The 18,595-nt window shown below is 43.8% G+C and overlaps 1 protein-coding gene across 7 annotated transcripts in view; it reads left to right on the top strand.

The window, feature by feature from the left end:
• Positions 1–18,595, top strand: part of runx2b (RUNX family transcription factor 2b) — a 78,391-nt gene that overhangs the window by 39,428 nt on the left and 20,368 nt on the right. For 4 of the 7 annotated variants that reach the window (XM_085246258.1, XM_085246259.1, XM_085246254.1 and 1 more), the window contains 2 exons: positions 16,722–16,984; positions 18,317–18,473. In XM_085246258.1, coding sequence (XP_085102384.1) covers positions 16,784–16,984; positions 18,317–18,473 — 358 coding nt within the window. In that variant the 5' untranslated portion in view covers positions 16,722–16,783. Of the gene's footprint in view, positions 1–900; positions 921–15,429; positions 15,622–15,656; positions 16,985–18,316; positions 18,474–18,595 lie in introns of those variants that run through there. The other 3 variants (XM_085246256.1, XM_085246257.1, XM_085246260.1) reach the window with 3 other exon arrangements.

The raw sequence follows: 18,595 nt of genomic DNA, 5'->3' as shown, positions 1-18,595 counted from the left end.
TGTAATGATTAATGTAAACGTATCACAGTGATTGTGTTTGACTTTATTCACTTCTACACAAACGGATAAAAAGATGAAATGTCTTTCGTGTGTGTAAGAAGCTCTTAATTTGCACTTTTACAACCAAAGAAATAATTACGTTATTCTTAATGTGATGATCTAATATCTAATAATATATATTCTTAATATCATATCTTCCAAATAAATACAAGATTGTGCCTCCTTCCTGAAGTGGATCTATATGGAAGTAGAAGCAAAACAAATCCAAAAACCTGTCAACGGTAGCAGTGACAACCTAATGATTTTCAACTACCTGTGAAGGCCAGCTTGCGTTCTCCAGGCTGCAGCCTGTGTTTTGGGTTTGCTCTATTGTACTGTGACAGCTTCTTTACACAGTCTAATTCAATCAGCAAAATAAATGGTTTACAAGATGAATTTTCAAATTTAAACAAACATTTTCCTTCCCTTGCGACACAAGAAATAGACAGGCTCAGCTTAATAGACGACCTCCTCCTCTCCCCCCCCCCCCCCCCCCCCCCCAACCCGCCGCCCTCCTGCCTCCCGCTCCGGTCCATAGCCTCCCGCTCGTCTTGTCCAAATCAAATGTTTAAAAGATGTTTTTAAGAAGTCGCTCGGTGGTCAGACACAGCTGTTCTTCTGGGCTCCTGCTCCGCACAGAAGCAGGGTGGCTCCTAATACACTCTGAAAGCTGGGAGAGAGTGAGCGTCTTCTACCAATCACCACCACCTATTACCATGTTAACCTCCTGACCTTTCGCCGTGTCTCGGGGGGGGAGGGCGGTGGAGGGGGTCGGAGCGCAGGAGAAGGAGAGGAGAGGAGCAGCAGTGCAGGAAATTGAAAGCACGCCGTGGGAGAGGCAGACGGTGAAGAGAGAAGAGCAGATGTGTGCAGATGCTCAGGTAGAGAAGACACCCCATAAGGATGATAATCCCTGATCAGTTCTCAGACATCAAGGTTTGCTGATTGATGCCGTGCCACGCCTCATTGACTTTGCCCCTGTTTATGAACATCTGGGTAGTAAATCTGTCAGTGCAACCACAAAAAGCCCCCCTGACGGCACGGTGTGATTTTGCAAGACCACCAGTTCTTTCTGTTGTATTTATAATTCTGAATAAATAAATGTAGTGTACTGTGCTGCATCTGAACTGGCAAAAAATTAGGAATGGCACCCTGGATATTTTTTTGCTTTAGCCAAACAAAAAAAGGAAGGGGAAAAAGTAACGTTGAACTCATTTGACTTGCATAAGAACGTAAAACGTGGATTTTGTGGCATAAATATTTACATCTGTAAGCATCCTTATCAGTTCCTGTGAACTTAAAATGCATGAAGTGGATATAAAGAGAGCTGGAGCGTTGACTTTTGTTGATTTTACATATTTTCTTCAAGTCCCCCCGCTCCCGTGTTTCTCCTGGATCATTTTGCCCAGCGTCAGCCGGTTTGCCGAGAGCACAAAATACTGTTTTTGTAGTTAGAAAGCCACATTACTCCATCCGTCTGTATATTTGTGTTCATTAAGGACATTTTTAATTTAGAGTCGAGCCTACATTCCCGTGCAGCGATAAATTGAGCTGACTTGAGGGAACGGGCAAATATTCCAAATTAAAGTAGAGGGGGCTCATTAAAATTTGTCTTGGCATTTACATGAGGCAATTTTAATTTAATTGCTTTGAATACATTTTTTTTTATAACTCCTCATACTGGCAGATCAGATGGAGAGGGCAGAATAATCTTCAACATGTGTGGCACCCACTCAGCCACCGTGCCTCTCCGGGGAACATTTAAGTGCCTCTTTTCTCTATTACAAACTTAATTACATATAGACAATTAAGTCATGGGAGCAATTATCGTTCGGCAAAGCCGTGCAGTCGCAGTCGAGAGGGGGGGGGAAAAAGGAGTGCTTACACACAGACGGACCCGAATCAACAACATCAAAAGAAAGAAAGCGGGGACGATGTGGGTAAATATCTGAAAACTCCAGGCGGAAAACTTTCCCCCCCGAAGAAAATCTCGGATAATTTGCAGGGAAACCGTATATATGTATTTGAGAAAGGGAGCTTCTGTTGCATAAGTGTTGCCTTAGATCTAACCACAGGCCTGCTTCTTGGAGACGTCTTAAAAGTGAACCAGACATCCCACCGCACCACCACCACCACCTCCCACCCGTTCGCCTCACCCCTCCCACCCCCTCATCCACCCGTGGAGAGACGTGAAGCCCACTCATCAATAGGTAATTTGAAAATGCCGGGGGATGGGTCGGGGGAGTGGGGGGAGGACGATGTGAGGGCTTCACTGGCTGCTACTGTGCAGCGGAGACTCTTCCCTTAACTCCAGGCTCAAAGGAACTCTATTTAGCATCGCTTAATTGTACCTCTGAGGCAAACATGCTATTTAATCCCAGCAGGGTCATATTGATGGAGTAAAATAGCGCTGTTTGTGTTTGCGAGCTGCGCCAGCTATTAGAACTTATTAGTGCTGATGGTTTACATTAGCCTACATGATTCCTCGGGGTAATCAGGGAGTGTTAATGTGATCGGGGTTTAATCAAAGATAGATTAATTGGTGTGTAATTCTCTCAAATGTACTGTGAATGTGAGGCTGATTGTGCCCAAAAATAGACTTTAGGCTGTTATTAAAGTCTAAATGAAAGCGTCGTGGGAATAACGTAAGCTGTGATTTTTACGGTCTGAAAATCGAGTGTGATGTGAAAGTTGTGGAGAGTTTTCTGTCATTTTAAAAAATAATAAAGGGTTGATATACTTTACTAAAGGGGAACGAACGTTGAGAAAGCCTCTGCTGCTTTCTGAAATTATAAATGCGGTGTCTTTGCTGTGAATCGCTGTGCTTTGTGGTCTCGATGTGGTACAATGTCTGCTTCACTACTTTCAAAATAAAGCAGTGAAATGAGGGAGATTACTCTCATCTCTGTAATATGCAGACTGCAACAACAAATGTAGAACTCAGTGTAAATACTCACAGTGCACTGTATATTATCTCTTGTTCTGTCCTAATATTCAGTCGCTCTGGGGCTAATTACACTATTATGATAAGGTAACCTGCCAGCTGAGTGCTTATCGTAGGGTTCTGCCTATTCAAAGCATTGACATTAGACTCAAAAACAATCTCCTTAAAGGGCCAATAAACATTTGAACGCTTGCTTAAAAAAAGTGCTAACGCCTCGCTTGCTATAAATCAGTGCAAATGTTCAATATGCCGTTGGTGTTTTGGCGAGATGAGAGCCAAATTGGTGCGTATTTTTGGATAGCGTTGCAAACTCATTCTGCACATAGCTATGATTTTTAAATGCACCATAATTACTGGGTAGCTTAATGCCATTGCGTTAACCAGTGAAGCTTTTAAAGCGTCGCTGTGCTATTTTCACACTTAACAAGATCCTGCAGCCACTCATCCATTTCAATAGCATCAAGCTGGGTGAATTACCGTTATCCGATATAAGCCCTCAGAGAGGAAGTAACTACCTAACACTTTGAAAATTTGGTCTATCTTGGAACGGCTTCACCCTAATGAAACATAACACCAGTATTATAAAGCAGTCTGCTCTTTCTTTTCACATCCTCCATTTTTTTTCTTCTTGGCATTTATGTTTTATTTTAGTTGTTTAAGTCAGAAGATGACTTAAAGCGGAGCTGATATGGCAAACCACAGGAAAGGCTTGAATAGCAGCGTTTCCCCCGTTGCCCCCCTTTCAAATAGGCCGAGGCGGCCTTGCTTCCACACTCCCGTGTTTCTATAACGGGGAAATATGGAGTGTTGAGCCTCCTGGATGTTTGGGTTCAGCGTGTAACGATGTGAGTGAGAGCGTGGCCACAGCATCTACACAAGGCCTTACCTGTTCTTCCCCGTGCCGGAGAAAAGGGCAGGTTTTTTGGCTTGTTAGTTTAATCTTAAAGGAATGCGGTATCCCCTCCGACTCAGGCCAGACTCCTAAATATATAACCTTACTTTCCAGCACTAATGCACTGAAGCAATTCTGATTATTTAGTTGGTGTAACCTCTAACGCGTAGGAGTGTCAACACAGACAGTCGGGATTGTGCTCAGTTTTTGAGGAGAAGGTGAAGAAGATGAGCAAAGGAGCATCAAAGAGGGCTGAGCTGACATCAGTGGAGCACCTTGTTACAACGTGTCCAGACATCAGTATCAGCGCTGACTTTCTCTCAAGTATTTTCCTTTTATCGCATAGCACTCTTATAAAAAACATTTAGGGACAAATTTGGTAACTTAAACAGACGTTTGGCATGTAGCAAAGTCGCTGAATAATGGCAGGTGGGTTTTGTAGTTTCTATTGTGCGTGCACATTAAAGGTGTGTGTGTGACAGGAGGATCTGTCTGCTTGATTAATGCTCTCGCTCAAACTGGCACCTGGAACCAATCCCCCCCTTCTGCCGCCCCCATGTGCACCGTGTGTGTGCATTCCACACAGTGGGACTTTAGAGGGACTGAGGGTGGGCGTTGAGCTGGAGGCGCAGATGGGACCGGGGGACTTGGAGCGGAAGAAAAGAAAGGTGTGCAGAGGAGGGAACAATAGACGGACGTGCATTGGAGGGTATAAGGGTGTCATTAATAGTGCACAGGCCCCATCTCCTAATTTGCTCAAATTACCTGCCCACACAGTGGGCCCCCTCTGCCAGTGCTGAGGTGTGAATACAACAGATCAAATACACCTGAAAATCAGAGAGCCCACCCACTCAGCGACGCCCACGCGAGGCTTTTAAGGTGGCCTGACAACTCTCGGTGCCTGTGCGTGGAAGAGAAGGGTCAAATGTTTACTCTTTCATGTTTCAGAAGGGAGTAAAAAGTGAGAAAATTAGAGAGAAAGAAGAAGACATTCGGAGGAAGAAAAAGAGTAAGTGAGACTGGGATATGATACAAAAGGAAGGATCAGTTTGCACTCAAGAGGCAAGTACAAAATTGACTCGTACAAACCACCTCCCATATGGCACTGTGGGGGCGGCTATTTACCCTCATTTACCTTCCTCGCCTCCCTTCATCCCTTCCTCCTTCTGCTTCTCCTTAAGTCGTCCCTTTATCCTTCCCCTCCCACCCACGCTTTCAGGAAAAGGTTGATGACAAACGTGATGGGCGGCGATGCTTTGGTCACCACAGTAATCAGAGTCACCAGCACCGTACCACCTGTGGCACACACAAGCTGGCATGGAGACTTATTCAGATGTGTGCAGAGACACTGAAATTAAATATCCCCCCGAGACACAAAAGGAGGCCCGGAGAGTGTGTGTAGGTGTGTGCAGTGGGCTGCAAGCCTTTGAACTTCGAGTAGTGTGTGTAGCTGATATTGACAAGTCCCCGGGGGGAGACGAGGGAAGCTAGAAAAAGGTAGCTCTCATTTGTAAAGTGGCCTCCAGAGAGAAAGAGAGGAAAAAAAATACTCCTCAGCTCCCCCACCCCCACTGCTAGGATTTATTAGGAGTGTAGTATAGATAATATACTTACGCCTAAGGCAACCTATGAAGTACCTGTTCACTTCCTGTTAATCTGCGTGCACGTTGGAAGCTATTTGCTCGTCACACATCGCTTTGAAACTGATGACTGGTCGCTCGTGGACATTGCAGGCGGCAGTTGCCTAGGTGACCGTTTAATGTATATGTATATGTTATTCAATGGTATTCTTCACTTTTACTGGTAGTCACCTGGAAGTTGAGAAAAGTTTAGCTTGGGTCCTGCCCACCTTCCAGCACCTGTGGGGGGTTTTTCGCCCAAAGTCGCTTCACGTTTGATTCTTTGGTCGCCGCATCGCAACCGACTGCTTTCAGTACTCATGGAGCGTCAGCGCCATTATGCAGAAACTGACCGTAGTTAGAGGGCGCTCGCGAGAGTGTCCTCAACTGACTAGAACAAATGAAGCCAAAATATATATACACCTGCTTTTAAACCAAAAAGCTCCAATTGGATTAAAGTTTTTATAAATACATTTACATTTAAAGTCAGTTTAATGCCTGATTAAGACGTTACAATACTGAATTTTGCCAATATTTTTTTTCCGCATTCTGCTAATATATGCTGATTACCAAGTTAAAACCCACGGGTTCCACCTCCGTTAAACGAACCAGTTTTCAAAGAGTTTCCACAGCGTTTAGTTACATCAGTACACGAACTTGCACAAGGAGCAGCGAGCGTGGCGTTCGAAATCGATGTTACCAGGTGGCTGTTGCTAGAAACTCACTGGCATCGCTTGTTTTGTGCATGAGATCGAGATTGCAAATTGTTTAATTTTTGTTCTGGTTACAAGTGACAAAAAGTGACTTTTTTTTTTTCCACAATTACCAGTTTTCCCCTTGGAACAGCGATGACCTGTGTAGAAGTACGCGGTGTGTATATATTTGATTTATAAATAATTAAATGATTTAAAGGTCCAAACCAAAATCATGTATAATTACTACATTTCAGCTGGGCATTCAGCAATTCACAGAGTTTGTAAGTTGTATTTAGAAGTAAGAGATAAGAGAAATAAATTAAGTCTCAGATCCAAGTCTCTGTCTAATGATATTTATTACTAAGTGCAAGATCTCATAATCATATATCATAAGTGTATGATCACTTATTACATTTTAATCTTTGTCTCATAAATGCTAAAAATGATAAAGTGGAACTACTCAGGTTTTCTGTCTTATAGTTTCTCAGACTTTCTAAAGTCTGCGTGACTCTTGCTTGTGGAAAAAAAGCAAAGGTGGGAAAGTTTCGAACAATTTCTGCTGGAACAGCAGTGCAGAAATCCCCTACGTTACATTTCAGGTTGTTTCAAAGGACTTTCCTGTGACATCTTTTTGAGAACATAGCTGCTGTGTTTACGTTGATCCCTGAGCTGTTCCAGTTTACACACATTCAATCCGATCACGGCGCTCCGACAAGCAGCGGCGTCTGATCAAAGTCTATATACATACATGGTGTCTGATCCTCACCGGAGCAGGCTCGAATCCTGTCACTCACCCAGACAGCTGCTCCCTTACAGTCGTCTGTAGTTCATTTTGTTGTCGCAGTTAAAAGTTTTCCTTCAGCTGTTGCTCTGTTCAGCCCGTTTGGTGTCTTTCCCCAAAGGAAACAGACCAATAACAGGCCTTTTCCACTTCACTTCTCCTGATGCTGAACGAGCAAAGGAGGATCCCAGAGGAGCTGGAATATTTTATTAGAGTGATATTTTGAAAGTTGCTCTCCTCGGTGTTTCTTCCTCTCTCATGATGAAATTTTAGGATGCTGCAACAACTCTGCGTGTGTGTGTGTGTGTGTGTGTGTGTGTGTGTGTGTGTGTGTGTGTGTGCATGCGTGTGAAAGAAAACAGCTCACACAGGGAGCAAAGACAATTCAAAGTTACAGCTAAATGACAGGCTGGGAGCTCTGGTCTTTTGAATTGCATTGTTTTCTTTTTATTCCTGCTTTGGAGGAGGGTTGGTGGGGGTGAAAAAAGCCCAAATGGGACACAAAGCGAGCAGTTTAGTCTCAGGAGAATTACCCTCAGCACAAACAAAAATAGCAGTCATTTTTTGCTGACAAACCCTTTTTAATGCAAGGGTGCTTTTTTAGCAAAGTTTGGCTCTTTTTTTGTTTTCTTATTTATGACAAAGCTGCCATTTCAGAATAGAAGGAGTAGTGAATGTATATTCTTGCATTGATTTACTGTAGCTTTAAGATGCACGAGGAAGAAAGGACAGGGAGGGTTGTTGAAAGTTCTTCAGCTTAGTCGGGGCCCTGGTTCTTTGAAAAATAAGCACAGTGGGAATTTTGAGGAAACTGATCATTCACATAGCATTTATAACGCTCACACACGACCTGTTCACGGACCTATTCTTGTCACTTTCACATGAATTCTTCATTACGCACAGAATTACACCTCCACACTTTTTTTATGCACACACCACCAGACAGATACGCCCTTTTCCTGCAGGACCCTGCAGATGCAGCAGAAACAGTAGAGTTGGTCTCTCTGGTAAACAAACAGTGAGAGGCTGCTGGGAGTCTTCACTGGGCCTCCAAATTATAGTCTGGTTAACCAGAGTCTCCGAGCCAGCCCGTTTACTGCTACACACATGCACGCATAAGGTACACACACATGCACATGAGCACATGTGCACATGACCTATGCACACTAAAGGCATTATAGAAGCACACTTTAAAGCCCATATACAATCAGGTTCTAATGGGAGCTTGTCTGTGCTACAGTTGAGCTAAGGGTAAAAGGTTTTATAGACATAAGAGAGGCTGAAAGGGAAGCACACCCTAAGGGCTCATAATAAATATTACCCAATCATCAGGCTCACAGTGTGAGGCTATTACTGATGAAAAAGAATCCCTTGCAATGTAAACACAGGCTTAATGTTTACAGCTTCTAACCCTGTGTATCACTTTTATGATTCTAAGGTTTTCTTTCCTTCTGCAAGTTGGTTTGTGTAACCTGAAGTATGCTTCGAGGAGCCTTATGATAAGGCCCTGTGTTTTGTAGATATTCGATGTGAATGTATACGTTTGCCTTCTTAGTAGGAGCAGTGCAAAAACAGGGTTTCATTTGTGATAGGCTTCCATAAAACGTATCTGAGTGAGAGGAGCTTCTTTAATTGCCTGTAAATGAGTTCTGCAACTACTGGGGACAGTTTTAAGCCTCTTGAGGATGCAAGAGTGTATCAGGGTGATCTATGGTGCCATAAAATCCGGTTCAAATATTTAAGCTGATCAGTTCTCTCAAAATTATTCGCCGTAAATCTCGTGTTTCCAGAGTGACAACGTATTCCGAGCGGACAATTTAATTGTCAGTTCGAAACCACATCCCAGCAGCCCCGTTGCCAGAGAGAGATTTTTTTTATAAGTGTGTGACGTTCACATTCTCAGCTTTGCCATAATGCAACACCGCAGAATAGATTGTGTTTGAAGGACAGTGTTTCACAATGTGATTGATGCTCCCTGTGGGACCCAGCAGTTGATGAGACTCTGTTTAGGACTCGAGTTAGGCGCTATAAGGCTGGCGTCATCAGAGTCTCAGCTTGGGGAAGAGAAGTCCTCGTCCTGGAATAACAGGCAACGTTTCTGAGTGTATGTGGAAAATACAGGGTCACAGGTCGAATAATCAGACAATAGTCGTTTATCTTCTGGTAAATTTCCCTTTGCTTTGATGATGCTTTCTTTCGCTGAACCCTTTTTTCCGAAGATGACTGGAATTGATTTTGTCTAAGGACATCTCAGGCTGGAAGCTATGAAAGTGAACTCCATCCACCCGGCTCTTTTTCTCCGCACCCCCACCTCTCTGTGACTCATTTCTGACCAGTAGCCTAATAGTCTCAGTGTAATTATAGGCTAAGGTTTTAGGCAAAAGCCAATCTCTGAGTGAGCTGCATCAGCCGTGACAGATTCAACTTAACTCTTTAAGTCATTTAGCAACATCTCATCCTACACGTCAAAAGCCAAGGCGTCCCGGGGCCATTTTGACATCTGAATGGTTTGGAATTTAAACTGGTGTGTACTGCTCCAGGTTGTGGAGTTCAGACTCAGTGTTTTGGAGCTGCTCCGAGCTGGACTGCGATCAGGAAGAGATCAGGAAAAAAAAGCGAGATCCAAACACTCTCGACGCACACCGACTGCAGTGGCTTGCTCGCGCTGCCTGCCCATTACTGTTGTTTTCATTTTCTCTTTATCTGATTGGCTATTGTCTCGGCACTGGACATATTCACTTGACTGACAGTTTTGATGTCGATTATCTCCCAAAAAGGAGGAAGCGAATTGATGCCAGAACTTCGTCCTAAGCTTTTCTACGCGAGCTTTAAAAGTCCATCCATGACAGCCAAGCAAAATAAACGGTATATTTAATACAAATTCTAAAGCTCCCAAACAAGAAATGTATATGGGACATATCCAGGCGTGGGCTTACTCGATCTATGGCTAGATGTTTATGTCTGTGTGCAATTGAGCATCCATGACAGAATTTTCCCCCCTCCATCTGGACCTCTTCTACACCCCCGTACCTCAATTTGGACCCAGTTCCCTTGGACATTCCTCCACCCCACCTCTGTGTATATACATACATGCATACATCCTCCTGTCTCCTTCCTTTTCCTCCCCTGTTTCCAGCCACTGCCTTTCCATCCTTACCTTCCTCTACACTCAGCTGAAAGGGTGGAAATGGGCAAGTGATAGCCAATACCCCCCCTGCGAGTGCTAGTCTGGGCTGCAGGCTGTTTGCCTCTTGCCATGAAGTCACTCTATCTATCTCGCCTGTGCGTCCATACCTCACATAAATCATCCTCAATCGTGCTACACGGACGGGGAGAACAGAGAGAAATCTCCCCCTGTAAATCTGGTATTAGTTTTACCTCGCATAATGAACACAGGGCTAAACGGCCTGGATACATGAGAACAGCATGTCTTGCAGATGTACTATAAATATTTTGATACTAGCCGGCTAGTTTGCAGAGGGGAAGTAGACCAGTGAAATACACAGAGGAAGGGAAAAGTGTAAAGTGGAATGTTGGCCTAGCCCGAGTGTCTGTATTGTCTTTAGCACCTACAGAAGGTCCCGGTCCAAGAAAAACGCTCTTTACAGGGTTCCTGTTCCCAGCAGTGGTCCAGTACCACTCCTGGATACGCTGCGTTGCCTTCAAGCCAATCTGTCAAACTGGTCTCCAAGGAGAGGGGCTCATTGTTTGATTAATAGCAGGATCAGACCTGATTGAGTGATAGACGGTTTAAAGGGGAAACCAGCACAGCTTTAAGGACATTCTGGGACCAAGTCTGGGAAAAGCTGCTCCAGCTAGAGTTTGATTGGTGAAACGGCTGAATTAAAGTGAAAGACTAATAATAGCATAGCTAATGATACACAAGCTGCATGGCGAGGGGTTGCCCAGATATGCTTGATGGCTTTGAGAGTGTTCTTTTGCAAGCAATGTAAAGACAAACTGTGAAATGCCTACAAACACTTGCATGTAAAAGTGGAAAAACTGAAGTACCCCTTTTTGGCATGTTTTTGGCTTCAGCCACAGGCACTGTCACCCTACCCCATCAAAGAGCCAAACACCCACCCACACACACGCACATACAGAAAACCTACAAATACACTCTTCCACATGCACGGTTTAAGCGAAGTGACAGCAGGTGGTGTGTGACACGTCAACATCTGAAGGTTCCCTGGCAGACGCAGAAAGAGTTCTCAGCTCTGCGCCCCACTCAGATCTATCATTGGGACTCTTTAATGGCAGCCTTCGTCACATATTGCTGCTTTATTTTCTCCTCTCCATCTTCCAGCCCACAGAAGTTCCTTTTTTGTTCCTATTTTTAAGTACAAGTGATCTCAATTAGGGACCTCCGTGAAGGCAGTAGGCGGCAGACAGTCAGAGCAATAAGAGCAGAGAGGAAATTGTCTTTATACCCCTCCCACCCTCCCTCCCTCTTTACCCTCCTGCCACAAGCAGCGAGCAGCCGCCCCCTCCGTGTCTCCATCTCTTTCCACGCTGCTCCGTGCCATTTCAAAAACTGAGCAAAAATATCAGACAACTTTCTGTACCCCTCAGCGAAGCGCATGTATACATATGTAAGACTTCGAGGGCGCAGTCGCCGGTCCGGCTTTCTCAGAGTTTAATGTATTTTGGGTTTGCTCTCTGTGAAGGCAGTTGCATAGAGACACGCACAAACACACACTCACACACCACAGAACGTGCTGTCCTCGTCCTAACAGTTTACAGTGATGTCACGGCCTCGATCACAAACAGTCATTAAGGGCTTAGCTATGATCTGGGATCAGCGCTGGGATGTGAGTCGCTGAGGTTGTGTCGATGAGGTCACAAGGAACAAAGTTTCTGTCCGTCGTCATCCTCCTCTGCTGGCTAACTAACCGGCCCACTAGTTTAGTTGGTTCTGCAGCTACATGCCTGTTCTCCGGGTCGGTTTGGTCGATTGGATCGTGTGCTGGATCTCTGGCTGCTTTGTTGCAGAGCCTGGTGGGCTCTCTGATTGGCTTGCTGGCAGGCCATTTGGCTGGTGGCCTGCCAAACATGGAAACATCCCGTTAGAGCTGAAAAAGCCTGGGCCTCGTCACTGCGCTCCTCTAGAAGGCTATAATTAAGTGTCTTGAAAAATGCAGCACTGTGAAATGGAGTCTTAATCCCGAGTCTTAAGTGGCTGTGCTTTTCCTCTTGGATGAGAGTACAGTATATGCTTATGAAGAAGCGAAAGAGTGAGGCTATATGACCGTAATGTTACAAATTATTTTTCTAAGAAAGCTAAAAGTGAGCGTATTTTCATAGTTGGTTGTTTCCTGCTTAAACTGGAAAGTTTACACACATTTCTAGCTGAAACACTGAGCCCTGTGTCTTGTCATCTTCCTTAATGAGGTGTTGTTCACAGCGAGGATACGCGCGCCTCGTAAGTACGTGTCTGAATGCGTCCCTTTGAATGTCAAACAGCGAGGGAGATGTGAAGGTCACAGACGCGCCGGGAGAAGCTTTTGCGCAGTTCGTTTGCTGACAACATTATAGGCGGTGGATGTGTGCACATATTAGCGGTTCACACACTCTTTGTCATTCCAAGTGGGAACGAGAACAGAAACTTTTATTACTCGCTTGATATCTCGACAGGAAAATTAGTCAAGAGAATGTCAGCTAAGTTTGATTTTTATTGAAAACAAATAATTGAAACTGAGCTGCCGAAATACAATATTACCATAAATCATAAAACGCACATCCTGCTCGATGTGCTATACTGTGGTTCCTCACTGTTAGTGACTTCTCCTACTGTGCAGTGACTCCAAGCCAGTGTAACACAGTAGATGAATAATACCAGAGCTGAGAGAGACGATCCAGCTGTGCACCAGGCAAGCAGCAGAACCACTGAAAAGCTAAACGGCTTTATGCTAGATTCATTACTACATCATATGAAATCAGTTTATGCTGAGGAGGATCAGCGGAGTATCCTTAAAAGGCCAATTCTGCCCGAAACCTTCCAGCATTCGCATTTAATCAAAAGTTGTCGGGTTCCTAAAATGTTATTTTGGTAGGCATGGTATGTTCTTTTTTTATTGAACGGATTATTCTGGCACATTAACGCCATCTTTCCGTCACATCTCTGGAACATCAAACGTTTTGAACTTGTGCAGATTTTGCCCAATACCTCTGAATGACAGAGAGCCAGACGGTAAAAAGCCCTCGCGCTGTACGAGTGTGGACCGTATCCTGTAGGGAGCTGGAAGACAGATGCTGGATGTGCAGCGGAGAAGCAAAGCGGAGTCAGATGGGACAAACACTCTTTGATGAGCTGAGCTTGTCAGAGTTTAAAGCACGGCTAGGTAGGGAGGGGGGGGGGCTGTTTGGGGCCCTGGGGTTGGGCCGGGAAAATTACGTTGCCTCTGATGGGACAATAACAGAGTGCAGCAAATCTAAATTTAGGCATGATTAGTTTGACTTAGAAAAGTTGGTGAGTTTGTGTAATGTTCTCATTAAAGGGTCTGTTATTCATAGAACGTGCACATTGACAGTTCCACTTCAAATTTAAGTCAGGATTTAAAGTAATAAGGCTGATTTGGCTGATGGCATGAAATTGGCCCCCCTCCTTTAAATTTCCTAAACTAGATTCCACTACAACATTAAGGGTGTTTTCCACATTACTCTACATTTACTCAACGATAAAAAAGCGATATTATCAGAGCTGAAACTTAACTCTGTTGGGATAACCGGCTCCATGGTTCCTGCAAGTCCATGTTTATCACTATTACAGATTTAATTACTACTATTCACATTTATCCATCCATGAATTGTTAGATGATCTTTGAGAATGTTGGACAATGTGAACCATATTTCTGGTGTTTGGGGCACACAGAAGGGAAGCGTAACTCAATCACTCGCCCCCCCCTCCTCCGTCCACATGACGAGGTGCCAGATGCGTGTCAGTGCTTTCAGACATTATATATATATATTCCTCCCACATCCTCACACTCACACACAACTTAATAGACATGTATATGTGCACACATACTTGCTTGTGAAACTTAAGAACTTGACTTATTTCAAGCGCTCGGGCTGTAGTGTACGGTGAATTACATTATTTCTCTTACAACACTGCAATCTTTAGCAAAGTATATAAAACTGCATCTAACTTTACAACATAAAAACAAGCTACAAAGGCTCTGACTGGATCCAAATAACCCAACAGCTGTGCCTCCCACTTGTCCCATTTATTTTGAAACAGGCCTGGAGTATCAAAGCTCTTTGTCTTAAAGACTCACTGCAATAAAAGCCTGTTTGGGAGCAATGGAAATGGAACACAGAGTGGCAGTACACATGCTGATGTGTGATGTGGCATCCAGAAAAGTCTCATTGGGAGACCGATGGGTAATCAGGGCTGAGGGTGGGGTGGGTGATGAGTGCCGGCTGAGATATAGAGGCTCACAGAGGGTAAATGATGCCCTCTACAGTAGACACAAGAGGGACAAGCTAAGTAGGCCCTCACTGTTTTCAGTGCAGCAGGCATAAAGAGTATGTCAGCCATAAAAGTTAAAGTGTGATTTTTATTTATTTTAATTTATGTTCTGTTTTGTTATGATGTAAGGATGTATGTAGCACTTTTTGTTTTGTTTTTTAAAAAAAAAGGCTTTTAAAAAATGCATGATTTTTATGTCATGAGTTGCAGATCTACTATTTTTGTTGTGTTAAATATTCTTGAGAATTATTTTCATTCATTTTCTGAGTTTCAAAAAACAGCAGCTGCGAAAATAAAAACCGCAAGTGCCGAAAAATCAACTGAAGGTTTCAGCATTTCTAAAGCTGAAAAGTGGCTCCTGTGAGAGTTCCTCTGTTGTAAATTACCGGGTTATCTTTAAGGATGCATACATGTGTAAGCAGTGTTTTGCTGTTGGCTGACATTGAGCTGGTTTTTACAATTTGATACACTGTTGGCTAAATTTACAGCCGTTCGGCGTTTTTGTGTCTCACACATTCTGCAATTAAATAAGAAAACGGGTTAAATAATGTAGTGTTGTAGTAAAGTACAATAAGTGTGTCAAAGTAGGAAATAAAAGCTGCGTCAAATGGACTACTCGGTATGTGATCTCGTTTTGAAATATGCAAATACATTTTAAGTTGTGCGTAATTACGCAAGGAGTCTCATTTTGGTGCTGCTTATATAGATAGATCGTTTATTTTCGGTCTATGTGTAATAAAACGACCGTGTAATAGATTTAACAAGTTGTATGAGGCACAGAAACTGTTGAAGTTGGATTTTCCATAAATGCCTTTCCCAAACGCGCAGTCGGTTCACAGGGCGGCCACGTGGATGGATAAACATAAATTAAAGCCCCTGTAAAGTAGAATACCTGTACACCTGCACAACAGCTCTCCCCTGTGACCGAGTGAAACTCTACCCCTGCGCCTCTACCTGACTCACCGCTCTCCGGTGACTCACTCACTCCTATACCTTATGGAGTGTAACTCGCTTCTCGCCGCGGCTCGGCTCTCTCTGAACGCGTCTGTGAGCCGTTTACGGTCAGGACACGGCGGTAACACTACACGGTCTGATGGACTGATGTGCGCGTTGCTGACTGAAAATGAGCACCTCCGCTGTTAGGAGCGCGCTGATGGTCCAGGGGAGCGGTAACATGTCGGTACGTACGGTATAGGCTGTGAGCAAACTTTGAAATGTAGGTAAGAGACAGGCGTGAAACGCAGCTCCACGTGTCTTTCATGAAGTTATGGCCATTTACAGGGAGATCTGTCCGGCAGTCTATATAGGCGTGATAGATTATGGCGGAGGGAATGCATCTGACTCCAGACACCACGTGTTGGAGTCGCATCAGCGCAATAATTGCTGGGCGCTCGAGCTATATAAACCACAAAAAGCCTGAGCACGGGAAACCCCGGCCTCCAAACACTAACCGCATTTACGGCTACAAAACCGGGATTCGTTTTTCCGCCTCCTTCATCTCACCGGCGATAGTTTTTTTTCTCTTCAAACGTCTTTAAACCTTTTTTTTTTAACCCTACACAAAATCAGCGGCACGGCCGGAAGACTTAACAGAAAAATATGTTGAATTTGCAGGCGTCGCGGGATTGTAAATAACCCTGTAAAGTATTGTTAAAGCTTATCCCTTTGACTTTGAAAGGTTTTTTTGTGTGTACATAGCCTGCGGACTTTCAGAAAGCCTTTCAGTTTGGCACAAAGACTTCAATGACGCACCTGGAGCTGCGCTTTGACTTTTCACTAAAGGGAGACAGACAAAAAACTTTTCGTTTTTTGAGCATCTGGGTCTGCTGTTCCATTTTAGACGTGCTTTTTTTGTAATTGTATAGCCTATTACGAGCTCGGACATTTATTTGATGTTATTTATATCCGCACATGAGCAACTACGCCAGCGTTATGGCACATGGACTCTTCCACCGAGGAGTTTGAAAAAGAAAGAAAGAAAAAAAAGAACTTGTCATTTAAAGCATCATCAACTTTTTTAAGGGTTGTTTTTCTTGCTGGAGAAGTCTATTTTATGTCGTTTGAAGGCGACCACTAAAGTTTGTAGTGGAGAGGGTTTTGAAACGCGGTGTGCGCTCACTCGAGTCCCATTTTCCATTGGCAGGCGCGCTGAGGTTCAGCGAGCAGCGGCGCACGCTCCTGAGTTTCTCCCTGTGTGAGAGAGAGAAAGAAAGAGAGCAGCCGGAGAGCCTTTGGTGCCTTTTCTGATAATCCACGCTGTTGTGATGCGAATTCCCGTAGATCCCAGCGCCAGTCGGAGGTTCAGTCCGCCGTCCAGTAGCCTCCAGCCGGTCCCAGGAAAGATGAACGATGTGAGCTCTCCAGCCGGGCAGCCGGACGCAGCGGCGGCGGTGCCAAGACTGCGCCCCCACGAAAACCGCAGTATGGCCGAGATCATCGCGGACCACCCGGCCGAGCTAGTGAGGACCGACAGCCCCAACTTTCTCTGCTCGGTCCTGCCCTCCCACTGGCGGTGCAACAAGACTCTACCCGTCGCTTTTAAGGTGAGTCCCGACTCAGCGCTGCGCTGCTGAACGAATAAAGCGACTTTTGATGGCTATCATGGCTCACTGCTAGAAAAAAAACTACCAAATGAAGCCCAAAGCTGATTTTGAGCAACAATAAACGCGTCATCTTTCTCTGAAGACATTTTAACAACGTTAGATGACGAGAAGTTCAGATTTTTAAAAACCTTCTCTCACTCGATTATTTACCTCTTTATCTCTTAAGCTTTTTCTTTGAGTTTCCAAGCCTTAATGGCTATTAATGTAAACATGCAGAATCCGGAAGTTATTACTGTGACATTAAAAATAAATTATAGTCAGGAAATGCATAAAAAAATAATATTATTGAAGTTTAAGGGCATTAGTCTGACGGTTTTAATTGTAGGAAAATGAGTCAGCGTCTGGAAGAAAGGAGCCACATGTGCATATTGTTTTCATCTTGCGTTTAAAATAAATCATTATAATATTTATTTCCGAGAATCAGAAAATGTTGTGAATTAGTTTAATACAATATACAAGCCTTTTAAAGCAACTTCCCATCCAGTGAAATAAGCAACAAAGACTTCATTGTATTGGATATTTCTCTTTTTGACAATTTGCATCAAATGTGAAAATTATTTAATAAACATTACAGCATGTTGTCTACATTTAGTTAGTCTGTACATTTTCATTTTCCTCAAGCTTTTAATACTCCGAATCAGAAAAATATATTTCTAATGCTCCAAAGAATAATGCTTTTGTGTATTTGGCCTATTTTTGTTCCTTTTTTTCTCTTTGTTTTTGGCTTGCATGATATTGCAAAGAAAAGCCTCTGTTAATTACTTGACAGGTATTATTTAAACGGCAGATCAAAGACACTCTCAAGTGGAAATTTGTAGCTACAGCCAAATCAAATGTGACACTTTTTAAATATAAGTGTTATTTAACCGTTCTTATAACTACAGCTCTGTAATTATTCCACTTCTGTGGCCTTACTTATCCTCTTTCATCTGCATCCAAGAATCTAAATGATAACACGAGGCCTTGGCGCTTTTGTTTTGAAAGACTGCATTTTACATGATTCAACTGAGGACATTCATCATGATATCAGGCTGCTTCGAGGCATTAAAATTAAATCCATTTATCAACCTAATTTGTAGGAGGATGGCAGGATGTAAAATGATGAGTCTAGACAAGCTTTGAATAGTCAAAACTGAGAAGACGATAATGTTTTTGTTTTCCCACAGCTTCTGATATTTAAAGTAAAATCTTTCCCCCCACAGGAGCAGTGGAATATAATGTAGCTTACGTCAGATTGAAATTTTGAAAGGAGAACTTTTGTGCTTCTAACAGGTGGTAGCCCTGGGAGATATACCTGATGGGACCGTTGTCACCGTAATGGCGGGCAACGATGAGAACTACTCCGCTGAGCTGCGGAACGCCTCAGGTGTGATGAAGAACCAAGTAGCACGTTTCAATGACCTCCGTTTTGTGGGCCGCAGCGGCAGAGGTGAGGCCTGGAACTTTCTCTGTGCTCCTTTCACTACAACACAGTAGTAGCTATTAGGTTCAGTGGTGTGGATTAGTGGCCACATTCACTACGTGGCAACCACATAATGATCTCTCTGACTC

This window comes from Mchenga conophoros, linkage group LG15, assembly GCF_057382185.1.
Source record: "Mchenga conophoros isolate Kocher_MC1m ecotype Shallow Benthic linkage group LG15, M_conophoros_male_GT1.1, whole genome shotgun sequence".
NCBI lineage: Eukaryota > Metazoa > Chordata > Actinopteri > Cichliformes > Cichlidae > Mchenga > Mchenga conophoros.
Note: the sequence above shows the minus strand (reverse complement) of the source record. Positions and strands in the feature narration are given on the sequence as shown.